The sequence below is a fragment of the Scyliorhinus canicula genome, chromosome 6 (assembly GCF_902713615.1).
Source record: "Scyliorhinus canicula chromosome 6, sScyCan1.1, whole genome shotgun sequence".
Taxonomy (NCBI): Eukaryota; Metazoa; Chordata; class Chondrichthyes; order Carcharhiniformes; family Scyliorhinidae; genus Scyliorhinus; species Scyliorhinus canicula.
This window is the reverse complement of record NC_052151.1, coordinates 101,745,331-101,760,672: the sequence shown is the minus strand read 5'-3', so window position 1 is coordinate 101,760,672 and position 15,342 is coordinate 101,745,331. Positions and strand designations below refer to the sequence as shown.

At 49.7% G+C, this 15,342-nt stretch overlaps 1 protein-coding gene across 1 annotated transcript in view; it reads right to left on the bottom strand.

Moving 5' to 3' along the window:
- The window catches only part of LOC119966822 (axonemal dynein light intermediate polypeptide 1-like), a 66,421-nt gene that overhangs the window by 12,188 nt on the left and 38,891 nt on the right, over positions 1-15,342 (bottom strand). The window contains exon 4 of the mRNA XM_038798795.1: positions 3,863-4,041. Coding sequence (XP_038654723.1) covers positions 3,863-4,041 — 179 coding nt within the window. The remainder of the gene's footprint in view (positions 1-3,862; positions 4,042-15,342) is intronic.

Genomic DNA, 15,342 nt, shown 5'->3' with positions numbered 1-15,342 from the left:
GCCCTAAATCTTCCTCATCGTGAATGACAGTTTTAACTATTCTACCCATTTCTGGTGGTGGACTTTAGTTTAGACATGCCCTGGTTAACACACATGACAGAAAAATATCTGGAAACTGTTCCTGTAACTGTTATGTCACTTTATCTTCCCTCGGACTTTCTGTAATCATGGGAGAAGCTACAACCTTCCATCCTGCCAGATGATTTCCCCATAACTAAGTCTTCTTTATCTACTCGTAACTTCTTAACCGCACTGACAACTACTGTGCCCGATAGTAAATCACGCTCCAACTGTACTTTTTAAAATGGAACTGGGATATAATCTCTACTTATCCCATTCACTAACGCCTTGGGAGGAATTGAGAGGAATTTGGTCGGTTTTCGGGTATAAATTGAATATGGGGAAAAGTGAGATGTTCGCGATCCAGTTGAGGGGGCAGCAGAGACGACTGGGAGAGCTGCCGTTTAGAATGGTAGGAAGGAGCTTTTGCTATCTGGGAATCCAGGTGGCACAGGAATGGGAGACATTGCACAAGCTAAATTAGTCCCAGCTTGTAGAGCAAATGAAGGAAGACTTTAGGAGATGGGACATGCTCCCACTGTCACTGGCAGGGAGGGTACAGACCGTGAAAATTACGGTCCACCCAGATTTCTATTCATTTTTCAGTGCCTCCCTATCTTTATCCCGAGGTCCTTTTTTAAACGGGTAATTAGGGTGATTTCGGGCTTTGTATGGGCGAGTAAAACCTGCAAGTGAAGAAAGTATTGTTGGAGTGTAGCCAGTGGGAGGGTGGGCTGGCAGCGCCGAACGTTTGTAACTACTACTGGCCGGCAAATAAAACCATGATTAGAAGTGGGTAGTGGGAGGGGGGGTCGGTCGGTGTGGTAATGTGTAGAGGTGGCATCGTGTAAGAACACAAGTTTGGGGGCATTGATAACGGCACCTCTGCTGTTCTCGCCAGCCCGGTACTCCACAAGCCCGATGGAGGTGGCGGCCCTGAGAGTCTGAGGGCAATGGAGGAAATATAGGAGAATGGAGGGCGCATCGGTCTGGGTCCTGATTTACAATAATCATCGGTTCGCACCGGGAAGGCTGGATGGAGGGTTCAGAGATGACAGAGAGCAGGGATCAAGAGGATGGGAGATTTATTTATAGATGGGAGCTTCCCCTGTTTGAAGGATTTGGAGGAGAAATTTGAACTGCCAGCAGGGAATGGGTTTAGGTATCTGCAGGTACGGGATTGTTTGAGAAGGCAGGTTCCTACCTTTTCACTCCTGCTGCCACTCGGGATACAGGCAGGATAGTTTCCAGTACAGGGGTGGGAAAGGAGAAGGTATCGGATATCTACAAAGAGCTTAAGGAGTTGGAGGAAACTCAGATAGAGGGGCTAAAGGGCAAGTGGGAAGATGAGCTAGGGGGAGAGATAGAGGCGGGTCTGTGGGCAGATGCCTTCGGCAGGGTTAACACATCCTCATCATGTGGCAGGCTCAGCCTGATACAATTTAAGGTAGTTCACTGGGCACACATGATGGTGGCCCGGATGAGCAAGTTCTTTGGGATAGAGGACAGGTGTGCGAGGCGCGCGGGAGGACCAGCAAATGTTTTGGGCATGCCCGAAACTTAGAGGATTTTGGCAAGGTTTCGCTGATGTCATGTCCACGGTACTTAAAACAAGGGTGGTGCCAAGTCCAGAGGTGGCGATCTTTGAAGTGTCGGAAGAGCCGGGAGTCCATGGGGCGGGAGAGGCTGACGTTTTGGAACATGTCAGGGATGGAAATATCTTATATACTATGTTCATATTGTGGTTATTTTTATTATTATAAAAACTATAAATTCCCTAATAAAATGTCTTTAAAAAATAAAAAATAAATAAATAAAAAGGGAGGTAGAGAGGAAATGGAATTATAGACTAGTAAGCCTGACACTGGTTGAGGGGAAAATGCTAGAATCCATTATCAAAGATTCTATAGCAGAGCATTTGGGAAAACAGTGGCAGGATCGGAAAGAGTCAGTATGTATTTATGAATGGGAAATCATGCTTGACAAATCTACTGGAATACTTTGAGGATGTAACCTGACGCTGGGGAGCCGGTGGATGTGGTTTACTGGGACTTTCAGAAAGCTTTCAACAAAGTCACACATAAGAGATGTGTGTAATTTTAAAGTGCATGGGATTTGGGGTAGTGTATTGAGATGAATAGAAAACTGATTGGCAGACAGGCAGGAAATAAAGAGTGGGACTAAACAGGTCTTTTTTTCCAAATAGCAAGCAGTGACTAATGGGGTACTGCAGATATCGATGTTGGGATCCCAGCTATTCACTATATATATATTAATGATTTAGATAAGGGTACTGAATGTAATGTCTGCAAATTTGCAGATGACACAAAGCTGAATGAGAGAGTGAGCTGTGAGGAGGAACCAGAGATCCTTCAGTGTGATTTGAACAAGTTGGGTGAGTGGGCAAATGAATAGTTTAATGTGAGGGTTTCCATTTTGGTAGTAGAAAGGGGAAAGCATATTATTATCTGAATGGATATAAATTAGGAGAGGGGAAATTGCAACGAGACCTGGGTGTCCTCGTACACCGGTCACTGAAGGTAAGCATGCAGGTGCAGCTGGTAGTAAAGTTGGCAAATGGTATGTTGGCTGTCATAGCGAAAGGTTTTGAGTACAGGAGCAGGGATGCCCACACCTGGAATATTGTGTGCAATTTTGGTCTCCTTATCGGAGGAAGCATATTCTTACTCTAGAGTGAGTGCAGCGAAGGTTTACCAGATCGATTCCTGGGATGGCAGGACTGACGTATGAGGAGATATTGGGTTGGTTAGGATTGTATTCACTGGAGTTCAGAAGAATCAGGGGGGTTTCATAGAAACCAAAAACTTCGAATAGGAGGCGACCAGACAGGAAAGATGCAAGAAGGATGTTCCCGGTGGTGGGTTCATCCAGAACCAGAGGTCACAGTCTGAGAATATGGGATAGACTGTTTAGGACAGAGATGAGGAGAAATTTCTTCACCCAGAGAGTGGTCAGCCTGTGGAATTCACTACCACAGAAAGTAGTTGAGGCCAAAACATTGTATGTTTTTAAGAAACAGTTAGATATAGCACTTGGGCAAAGGGGATCAAAGGATATGGGGGAAAACGGGATCAGGCTACTGAGTTGGTAGATCAGCCATGATCATAATGAATGGCGGAGCAGGCTCATAGGGCTGAATGGCCTCCTGCTCCTCTTTTCTATATTCCGATGTTAAGATTCCCTCGGTGCTGACGAATCTGTATTCTCTTCTTCAAAAAAAAACAAATCCTGGAATACACTGTCCTGACTAGCAAACTGCCTCAGCTTCAGCCCACTGCTTCAAAAGCACATTCTGATTATGGGTCACTGGGCCAAAAATAATAAAATTGATCAAAAAGAAATGGGAAAATGGGAACTATTTTTAAAATTTTTCTTTATAAATTAGAGTACCCAATTCATTTTTTTCAATTAAGGGGCAATTTAGTATGGCCAATCCACTTACCCTGCACATCTGCAGCCTCAACTTTGGCAAAGAGTCATCGGACTTGAAACATTAGCTCTTTTCTCTCCCTGCAGATGCTGTCAGGTCTGCTGAGATTTTCCAGCATTTCCTCTTTCGTTTCAGATTCCAGCATCCACAGTAATTTGCTTTTACCCTACACATCTTTTGGGTTGTGGGTGCAAAACCCACACAGACACCTGAAAATGTGCAAACTCCACACGGACAGTGACCCAGAGGCGGGATCGAACCTGTGACCTTGGCGCCGTGAGGCAGTAGTGCTAACCACTGCGCCACCGTGCTGCCTCAAAAGGAAGAACTCTAACACTAGTAATAACTCACTTGATTTCGCAGGTGAATCTTTTCTAGATCTCCTTGCAGAGCTTTCCTCAAGCCAAATGCAACACTGCTTTCATACAAGTTCTCATGAGTCTCGAGAGTCATGACAATTTCATTACGAATTCTAAGAAGCAACAATCCACGTTCTGGGCAGTTGATGGTGACCTGTCTAATGAGCTCATCTGTAAAATAATTCAAATCAAACACTGTACTAAAATAATCACAGTTTCCAGAATTAACCACTACCATATTAACATATGTGAAAAAGCCTTACAAAAACTCTTTTGTAATCTTTACAATCTTTACAAAACTTGAAAGTTTGATTTATTTAACCTTTCCTACACAGTAGCAAATTAACTCAATCCATAGACGCCCTTCTTTATGTATCATGTAAAAACAAGTTAAATATCATCCTTATTAAAACTACACTCTGATTGGGTCAATCTTTGGAACTCTGACATCTGTTTGATTGAAAAACAAACCTTCCAGGTAGTCAGAAGTCATTATTTGCATTGTTAGTCTGATTTGGAAATAATAGAATGGAATCCAGTGCAAAACAACGCAAGTATTAAATTCCAATACATTAGGGCAGCATGGTGGCACAGTGGTTAGCACTGCTCCTCACGGCGCTGAGGACTTGGGTTCGATCAGGTGAGCCATGCAATTTGCCAGTCTTTAGCACGACCAGAAGATCAAGACGACAGCCATTGGCAAGCCGCCTCCAACACCGGAAATCATGCTGTGGGGAAAGACAGAAAATTCCGGCCACCACCTTACCAGCATTGAGCAAGGTGGCAGATGGCCCTCTTGCACAGAGGTCAATTGAGTCACTTATCTGGTCAATTAAGGGACTCTTTCCACCACAGCTGATTATCAGCAGCTTGTGTTACGTTTCCTTTTCTCATTCATTCATTTTAATTGTTTGGATTGTACCTGCTAGAGACAGAAGGCGATTGTTCCATCTTTGTAGATCCACTCTAACACACTAAATCAGACTTGAGTAGCTTAATTTCTGAAGTGAGACCCAATAATGGGCCACCCGGATCCCCAAATAACGGAAACTAGTCTTAGAAACGCGGAAAGGTAATGAGCTCAACTGAGCTCTACCCCTCCATTGACTAGAGGCACTCAACGCTATACTGCCAAGGCTGTCTTGGTCTATCGCCAAGGCAAACAAAAGTGGGAAAGAGATCAGCCCTGTCTAGTGCCCTATTTAAGAGGATGCAATCTAAGTGTAGAGTGTTTGTGCGAATGTTGGTAGGAGGGATATTATACAACAAATGAATCCGAGAGGCAAATTTATAGCCAATCCAAATCTCCCGAGAATCTCAAATAGATATTGCGCATCCGAGGGATCCTCGATGGAGGTAGAAAGACACACATAAACATTATTGCCTACCAGCAGAGTAGTGTCTAGTCTTCAGAGTGGGCATTGGACAGGGCCGGACTCTTAACAGTAGATCGACAAAATATGGAGCGTGGTCAGAGAGAGGAGAGCCCTATCAAAAACTTTAAAAATCAATGTAGGAATATGGATGATGGACATGTGAGAAAAAAGTAAAAATCCTGTTTGGGTGCAAAAAACAGCAGGGACCCACCTCCCTCCCATCTGTGCCATAAAAGAGGGCAAAGCCCTGGCCATCCCAGATGGACAAGGGATTTAGGTTTGGAACAATTGAAATTAGGGTCCAAAACGCAGTTCAGGTTGCCTCCTAAGACCAGCTTGCTCGTGTCAACGTTGAAGACACAGTTTAAGAGAGATTTGAAAACATTCACGTCAAGAACAATACAGCACAGGAACAGGCCCTTTGGCCCTCCAAATTTGAACTGGTCATGATACCACCCTTAGCCAAAGTCTCAGCACATCTTAGTGCCATTTCCCTCTATACCCATCCTAACCATGTATTTGTTGAGATACCTTTTGAACTCCGTTAATGTATCTGCTTCCACAACCTCCCCTGGCAATGCGAACCAGGCACTCACCCTTTGTGTAAAAAACCTGCCTCGCGCTTTGTCCCACGGACCTTAACCCTAAGCCCCCTAGAGACTGACTCCTCCACCCTGGGAAAGAATGCCTGCCCATCAACTCTATCCATACCCCTCATAATCCTCTATCAGGTCGCCCTTCAACCTCCGTGGTTCTCATGAAAACAGTCCAAGTCTACTTATCCTCTCCGCATAGCTAACACCCTCCAGACCAGGCAACATCCTGGTAAACCTCCTCTGCACCCTCTTCAAAGCCCCCACATCCTTCTGGTAATGTGGTGAACAGAATTGTGCACAATATTCCAAGTGCAGCCTTAGCAAGGTTCTATGCAACTGTAGCATGACTTGCCAGTTTTTAGACTCAATGCCCCATCAAATGAAGGCAAGCATTCCGTATACTTTCTTGACTACCTTGTCCACCCATGTTGCCGCTGTCAAAGATCTGTGGACCTGTATGTCCAGATCTCTCTGACTTTCTAACTTCCTAAGAGTTTTGCCATTTACTGTATATTTCCCCTCTATGTTAGACCTACCAAAATGCATTATCTCACATTTGTCTAGATTAAACTGTTTGCCATTTCTCTGCCCAGGTCTCCAACCTATCTATGTCCAAAACTGTATTCTCTGACAATCCTCAACACTGTCTGCCACTCTATGAACCATGGTGTCATCTGCGAACTTACTAATTAGACCAGCTACATTTTCTCCCAATTGTTTATGTATATTACAAACAACAAGAGGCCCCAGCACAATTCCCTGTGGAAAACCTTCCATTCAGAAAAACACCCTTCTACTGCTACCCTCTGCCTTCTGTGACTGAACCGGTTCTGTATCCATCTTGCCACCTCAATTCTGATCCCGTGTGATTTCACCTTTTGTACCAGTCTGCCATGAGGCACCTTGTCAAAGGCTTAACTGAGTCCATATAAACAACATCCACCAACCTCCCCTGATCAATCATCTTTGTCACCTCCACAAAAAACACAATCACATTAGTGAGGCACGTCCTTTCCTTCACAAAACCATGCTTGTCAATCGCTAATGTGCCCATTTGTTTCCAAATGGGTATAAACCCTGAGAATGCTCTCCAATAATTTACTTACTACCAACAAGAGGCTCATTGGCCCACAGTTTCCTGGATTATCCCTGCTACCATTCTTAAACAGTGGTACCACATTAGCTATTCCCCAGTCCTCTGGGATCTCACCTGTAGCCAATGAGGATACAAAGATGTCAGTCAAGGCCTCAGCAATTTCTCCCTGGCTTCCCTCTGTATTCTGGGGTAAATCCCATCTGGCCCAGGAGACTTATCTAGCTTAATGTATTTTAAAACACCCAATACCTCCTCCTTTTTCACGTCAACATGACCCAGACTATCCACACACCCTGCTCAAGAATCATCTTCCACAAAATCCTTTTCCTTGGTGACATCCCAGTTAGGGCATAAACGTTAACCATGACTATCGGCGTGTTCAACCAAGAGCCACACACAATAATACACCAACCACTGGGGTTGCCCATAATCTGAAAGGAGGAGAACTGAACTCAATTATTAATTAAAATTGCCATCCCCCTGGCTCTGCTATCAAAACTGGAGTAAAAAAGCCTGCCCAACCCAAACCCTCCGTATGCTGGTCCAGACCTTGACACGCAAGCGGATGTCCTGCAAGGAAACAACATTGGAGTTTAGGCTCTTAAGATGGGAAAGTGCCCTCAACCATTTTACTGGACCATTCAGACCCCCAAACATTCCAGGTAACCAAATGAATTGGAGGTCTCCCATCACTCCTTATTTCAGAGTCGGTCTTTCCCAGAGAGATACCAAACAAGGTTCACTGAAAAGGTGAAGTAAAGAAATTCAGCCATGATGACAACCAAGACAAGTCAGATGATTCGACAAAGGAGAACCCACAGATACCATCCACAAACAAACACTGCCTGTCCAAAATACCTTATCCCAAAACCTACAGTTAACAAAATACAGGGCCGTATGGACAAGCTGGACCGAAGGGCCTGTTTCCATGCTGTAAACATCTGTGACTCTGTACCAACTAACTACACGCTCTAAGCTCGTTCTCACAGACTATCGTGAAAAGCTGCAGAAATGCCTCGGTGAGGGGTTGATGCCGGGTTTACTGTTGTAAAGTCCACACCTACTACGCTGGAGTCAGCACTTAGTCTCCAGAACGGAGAATCCAGCCCACATTTTTAAACAATTCACAAGACGGTTAACAACGGTTCTGTGGTGAATGTACTTCACCGAATGCATGAGCTGTCTGTATTGTCTGTATATGATGTGACCCATGACCTGGAAGTGATGATACGGGCTACTTCCAGGTACTGTACTGGAACCTCGGAGGGCTCCGCCTCTGGTTCTGCCCTCACCGGGGCTGTATATATTCCAGCCACCTGTGGGTGGCACTCGTTTGTACAGCCGACTCTGGCAGGCGAGTTCATGGATATTAAAGCCTAATGTTCACTCGTTCTCACGGACTCAAGGTGAATTGACGGTATAACAATTTAATATCCATAGACACCATCATGGAAGCCACTCGAAAGCCAGATAAGCTCGAACTCGACGCGCGTGCATCAGAAGCCAAGGAGATCTTCGAACATTGGCTTCGCTGCTTCGAGGCCTACCTCGACTCTTTCACAACGCCTCCCACTGAAACCATCAAGCTGCGACTCCTCCATGCTCGAGTGAGCCATCAAATTTCTGTGATGATCGAGAAAGCGGCCACGTACAAGGTGGCGGTTGCAACCCTCAAGGCGCATTACGTGAAGTCTTTAAACGAGGTGTACACCTGACATCGCCTCACGACTCACCGTCAACGCGCTGGGGAATCGCTAGATGAGTACCTGGAAAAACTGACCCTACTCACGATGAACTGCAGCTACCGGGATGTGACGGCGGAGGAACACATGAACCTACAGATTTGGGACACCTACGTGGCTGGGGTCCGATCGAACTACATCAGGCACTGCTTGCTGGAAAACGGGACCACTGACCTGCAGGACACGGGAAAGCTAGCTACCTTGTTAGAGGAGGCCTACCAGAACCCAGCGGACCCGGCAAACCCCTCGTGGCCGCCATCGTCGCGACCCCAGTTGGACCTGACTTCGTCGCGGGCCTGTGCCCCACGGCTGCCAGTCCACCCGGGAAACCGCAGTGCTACTTCTGCGGTCAGGATCAACACACCCGGCAGCGCTGCCCAGCCCCCACTACGACGTGCAGTGACTGTGGGGAAAAAGGAACACCTTGCCAGAGTCTGTCTGGGCTTACCTAAAGCCCAGAAATTGAATACTCACAAGGCCCGACCCGTGGACTCACAGGCCCGCAGACCCGCAAGGTGACTGCGTGCCGGCCGGACCGCCCCCTTCAGACGCATCATCAGCATCGTCCGACTCATGAGAGCGGCCATCTTGTCCGCCGGCTCCAACACTGCCCGACACGTGTGACTCGTGAGGCGGCTATCTTGGTCGCCATCTTCGACCCAGCCTGACATGTGCAACTCATGGGGGCCACCATTTTGTGACCCCAACAACGCCGTCCACACTGGCTATCCGCAGCTGGGCGCAGTTACCCTCGACCAGTCACAGCCGAAGCATTTGAAAAACTCAATGATGGTCGTCCAGGTCAATAGGCATGAGACCCCCTGCCTCTTCGACTCCGGGAGCACGGAGAGTGTTGTTCACCTGGACACGGTAAGATGCTGTTCCCGCATCCCAAACCATCTCACTTGCCTCCGGATCCCATTCGGTCCAGATCCGGGGGTACAGCATCGCTAGCCTCGCGATGCAGGGCGCCGATTACGGCCGTTTTAAGTTGCACGTCCTCCCTCACCTCTGCACCCCCCCTACTGCTTGGATTAGACTTCCAATGCAGTCACCGAAGCCTGACCCTACAGTTTGGTGGACCCTTACCCCCCCTCACGGTATGCAGCCTCGCGATCCTCAAGTTCTCCCCCCTTTGCTCTTTGCCAACCTCACTCCCGACTGTAAGCCCATCGCCACCAGGAGCAGGCGGTACAGTTCCCAAGATATGGCTTTCATCAAGTCGGAGGTCCAGCGACAGTTGAGTGAAGGGATCATCAAGGCCAGCAACAGCCCCTGGAGAGCGCAAGTGGTGGTCGTCTGGTTCGGGGAAAAGAACCGGATGGTTGTAGATTACAGCCAGACTATTAACCCGTTTACGCAACTGGATACGTACCCCCTCCCCTGCATCGCGGAGATGGTCAACCAGGTCGCACAGGGGCAGCAAGGTGGCGCAGTGGGTTAGCCCTGCAGTCTCACGGCGCCAAGGTCCCAGGTTCAATCCTGGCTCTGGATCACTGTCTGTGTGGAGTTTGCACATTCTTCCCATGGTCACCCCCACAACCCAAAAGATGTGCAGGCTAGGTGGATTGGCCACGCTAAATTGCCCCTTAATTGGAAAAAATGAATTGGGTACTCTAAATTTATATTTAAAAAACCGATCGCACAGTACCATGTGTTCTCAACAGTCTATCTGAAGTCGGCCTCCCACCAGCTCCCAATCCACCCGGAAGAACGCCACTACACTGCTTTTGAGGCAGCCGGCTGACTCTTCCACTTCCTCAGGGTCCCCTTCGGCATCACTAACGGGGTCTCGGTCTTTCAGAGAACGATGGACCGAATGGTAGACCAGTACGGTTTGCGGGCTACATACCCGTACTTGGACAATGTTACCATCTGCGGCCATGATCAGCAGGACCACGACGCCAACCTTCAGAGGTTCCCCCAGGCCGCCCAATCCCTCAACCTCACATACAACAAAGAGAAGTGCCTTTTCCACAATACACGACTGGCCATTCTCGGCTACGTCGTGGAGAATGGAGTCCTAGGGCCCAACCCCGATGGTATGCGCCCTCTCACGGAATTCCTCCCTCCCCACAGCCTCAAGGCCCTCAAACGATGCCTGGGGCTGTTCTCCTTCTACGCCCAGGAGGTCCCCAGCTATGTGGACAAAGCCCACCCACTTAATAAAACCATTACATTTCCCCTGACGGCTGAGGCCGGCTCGGCCTTCAGCCGCATCAAGGCCGATATCATTAACACCACAATGCACGCGGTGGACGAGTCCGTACCCTTCCAGGTAGAGAGCGATGCATCAGACGTCGCATTGGCCACCACACTCAACCAGGCGGGCAGGCCAGTAGCATTCTTCTCGAGAGCCCTCCACGCTTCCAAGATCCGAAACTCCTTGGTCGCGAAGGAAGCACAAGCCACAGTGGAAGCTGTGCAGCACTGGAGGCACTACCTAGCCGGTAATCAGCTAGTTGTTAGCCCGGTGGTCGACTACAGAGAAAGGCCAACCGCCGGGAAACCTGGGTACTTATACCCCGCCTCGGAGGCGGGGTCTACCTGCCTCTCGACCAATTGGTGAGCAGTCACATGACTAGTCCCAGCCAATCAGACGAGAGGCACATGACCAGCCAGAGCCAATGGGAAACCAATGCTCTGCACCAATGGCAGTGCTCCCACTCATATCACCACATTCACCCCCTGTGGAGAAAGAAGGCGAGGGGGGGTGTGTGAGGGGAAGAGAGAGGGGGGGTCCGAGGACTGGTGATATGAGTAGAGATAATCGAAGATATGGGCTGCCCACTGGCTCGTGGCAAAAATAAACAATACTACATACTACAAAAAAATTACAATAGAGTCCAATAAAGTCCCATGGTTGCATCAGATGGTCACGATCAGACTGTCGGGTGGCCGTGGTGTTCTGGAGGACCGTCGCAGTGGAGCCGGTGACGTCGGGCCGATGGTCGTCCTTGCCTCCGGGAGCGTCGGTCGTAGATGTGTCTCCGTACCCCGGGCCGGTGGTGGAGACGCTGTAATCGGGGAAGAGGGGGTATATGCGCTGGGTCGTGGGGGCGCTGGGGGGCGCTGGGGGGAATTGGGGTTGGGGGAGGGCTGTTGATGGAAGAGGAGAGGGCCGCACGCCGGCGGGTGCCAGGTCCCGGAGCGAGACCGTATCCTGCCGACCGTCGGGATACTCCACGTACGCATACTGTGGGTTGGCGTGGAGTAACTGGACTCGCTCAACCAACGGGTCGGACTTGTGCACCCGCACATGCTTCAGGAGCAAGATGGGCCCGGGAGTGGCCAGCCAGGTCGGGAGAGGGGATCCTGAGGATGACTTCCTAGGGAAAACAAATAGACGTTCATGAGGTGTTTGATTAGTGGTAGTACAGAGGAGAGACCGGATTGAGTGAAGGGCGTAGTGGATGACCTCTTGCCAACGGGGATAGGGAGATCTCTGGACCGTAGGGCCAGCAGGATGGTCTTTCAAATGGTGCCATTCTCCCGCTCGACCTGACCGTTGCCCCGGGGGTTATAACTGGTCGTCCTGCTAGAGGCTATGCCCCTGCTGAGCAGGAATTGACGCAGTTCGTCGCTCATAAAGGAGGACCCCCGGTCGCTGTGGATGTACGCGGGGTAACCAAACAGGGAGAAGATGGATAGGAGGGCCTTTATGACGGTTGTTATGGTCATGTCGGGACAGGGAATGGCGAAAGGGAAGCGGGAGGACTCGTCGATAACACTCAGGAAATATGTGTTACGGTTGTTGGAGGGGAGGGGACCCTTGAAGTCTATACTGAGACGTTCAAAGGTGCGGGATGCCTTGATCAGATGCGCTCGTTTGGGGTGGTAGAAGTGCGGTTTGCACTCGGCGCAGACGTGGCAGTCCCTGGTGACGGTCCTGACTTCCTCAACGGAGTAGGGCAGGTTGCGGGTCTTAATAAAATGGTAAAAACGGGTGACCCCTGGATGGCAGAGGTCCGTTTGGATGGAGCGGAGGCGGTCAATCTGCGTGCTGGTGCAGGTACCGCGGGATAGGGCATCGGAAGGCTCGTTGAGCTTCCCAGGATGACACAAGATATCGTAGTTGTACGTGGACAACTCGATCCGCCACCACAAGATCTTGTCGTTCTTGATCTTGCTCCTCTGTGCATTATCGAACATGAAAGCTACTGACCGTTGGTCTGTGAGGAGGGTAAACCTCCTGCCGGCCAGATAGTGCCTCCAATATCGCACAGCTTTGACTATGGCCTGTGCCTCCTTTTCCACCGAGGAGTGGCGGATTTCGGAAGCGTGGAGGGTTTGTGAGAAGAAGGCCACAGGTCTGCCCGCTTAGTTTAGGATGGCCGCCAGAGCTACGTCAGACGCGTCGCTCTCGACCTGGAATGGGAGGGACGCGTCGATAGCACGCATCGTGGTCTTTGCGATATCCGCTTTGATGCGGCTAAAGGCCTGGCGGGCCTCCATCGACAGGGGAAAAGAGGTGGACTGGATGAGGGGGCGGGCTTTGTCGGCGTAACTGGGGACCCACTGGGCGTAATAGGAGAAGAAGCCCAGGCAGCGTTTGAGGGATTTGAGGGAGTTGGGGAGAGGGAGTTCCATCAGGGGGCGCATGCGTTCGGGATCGGGGCCTATCACTCCGTTACGCACTACGTAGCCGAGGATGGCTAGACGGTCGGTGCTAAACACGCACTTATCCTTATTGTAGGTTAAATTAAGGAGTTTCGCGGTTCGGAGGAATTTTTGAAGGTTGATGTCATGGTCCTGCTGGTCGTGGCCGCAGCTGGTGACGTTATCGAGGTACGGGAAGGTAGCCCGTAACCCATGCTTGTCGACCATTCGGTCCATCTCCCGTTGGAAGACCGAGACCCCATTTGTGACACCGAATGGAACCCTGAGGAAGTGGTAGAGGCGCCCATCTGCCTCAAACGCGGTGTACTTGTGGTCACTCGCGCAGATGGGGAGCTGGTGGTAGGCGGACTTAAGGTCCACCATGGAAAAGACTTTGTATTTCGCGATCCTATTAACCAGGTCGGAAATACGGGGGAGAGGGTACCCGTCCAGCTGCGTAAACCTGTTGATGGTCTGACTGTAATCAATGACCATCCGGTTTATCTCCCTAGTCCGAACTACCAACACTTGGGCTCGCCATGGACTGTTGCTGGCCTCGATTGCTCCTTCCTTAAGGAGCCTCTGGACCTCAGACCCAATGAAGGTCCGGTCCTGGGCACTGTATCGTCTGCTCCGAGTGACGACAGGTTTACAATCTGGGGTGAGATTAGCAAACAAAGGGGGGTCCAATTTGAGGGACGCAAAGCTGCAGACAGTAAGGGGGGGAATAGGGCCGCCGAATTGGAAGGTCAAGCTCTGCAGGTTGCACTGGAAATCCAGGCCCAAGAGTGTTGGAGTGCATAGACGGGGGAGAATGAAGAGTTTGAAGTTTTTGAAAACCCTCCCCTGGACCGTGAGGTCCGCTATGCAGCACCCGGTGATTTGGACGGAGTGCGAACCCGAGGCCAATTCGATTTTATGCTTAACTGGGTGGATGGGGAGCACGCAGCATCTTACCGTGACGGGGTGGACGAAACTTTCCGTGCTCCCAGAGTCCAGTAGGCATGTCGTCCTGTGTCCGTTGAGCTGGATCGTTGTCGTAGTCTTGGCGAGCGAGCATGGTCGCGACTGGTCGAGAGTGATGGAAGCAAGTCGTGGCGAGAGTTCCAGGTCATCCTCGGTGGCAGAGTAATCGCTGGCAGGGCCTTCCGTGTTGGCCCAAGATGGCACCGCCCAGGGCCCGCACGTGGAATCGGGGTCCCAAGATGGCGGCGCCCAGGACCCGCACGTGGAGCCGGGGCCCCAAGATGGCGGCGCTCATGACCCGCACGTGGCGTCCAGGGCCCAAGATGGCGGCGCCCGTGGAGACCTCGTGGCAGCTGGGGGCAGTGTCAGTGGCGTCTGCGGGCCGATTTGGTGTTTGATATGGCTGGGGTTCAAGGAAGACAAGGAGATGATAGTGGCAATGATGATGATATAAAGATCACAGAACTCTGGGTGGATTGGGGAATGGGAGGGTTGGTTCAGGTGAAGCGTTCTTCATTGAATTATTCACTAAGAACCGTGGAAGCTATAGGTTCCAGTGGTCAGTGCTGCTCTTTCTCCTCTTCATTCTGTCTTCCAATCTCCCACCAACTTTCCCTCCTCCTGCTACACTTTGCCATGTCAAGTGGTGGGAAGGGCTGGACCTCAAAGTCATACAGCAGGCTACTGCAAATCTAGACACTTTCTGCATTGGAAAGCCCCTCCCAAATGTCCAAATGGTTGCTCAAGCACAACAGTTGGCTGAATGAAGTTTCTGGTGGCCACATGGCATCTTAAGTTGAATACCACTTTATGATCTTTTGTTAAAACAAACTTATAAGCTGTCCTATTTAAACATGTCCTTGGATAAATATACAAGCTTCATGGATTTAAAGTCTTCAACAGTCCATGGGAAAGACTCTGCCCTCGACAGGTATCAGCAGGCCAAAGAATAGGCCTCCTCCAGTAGCTCTCTGGTCCAGATATCTAACTTTGGCAACTTTCTTGACAGTACGAAAGTATTTTAAAACAAGAGTTGCATACCTTGCTTTTCCAAAGGTCCTGCCATCCATGGAAATTTATCATAATCAAAATATAAT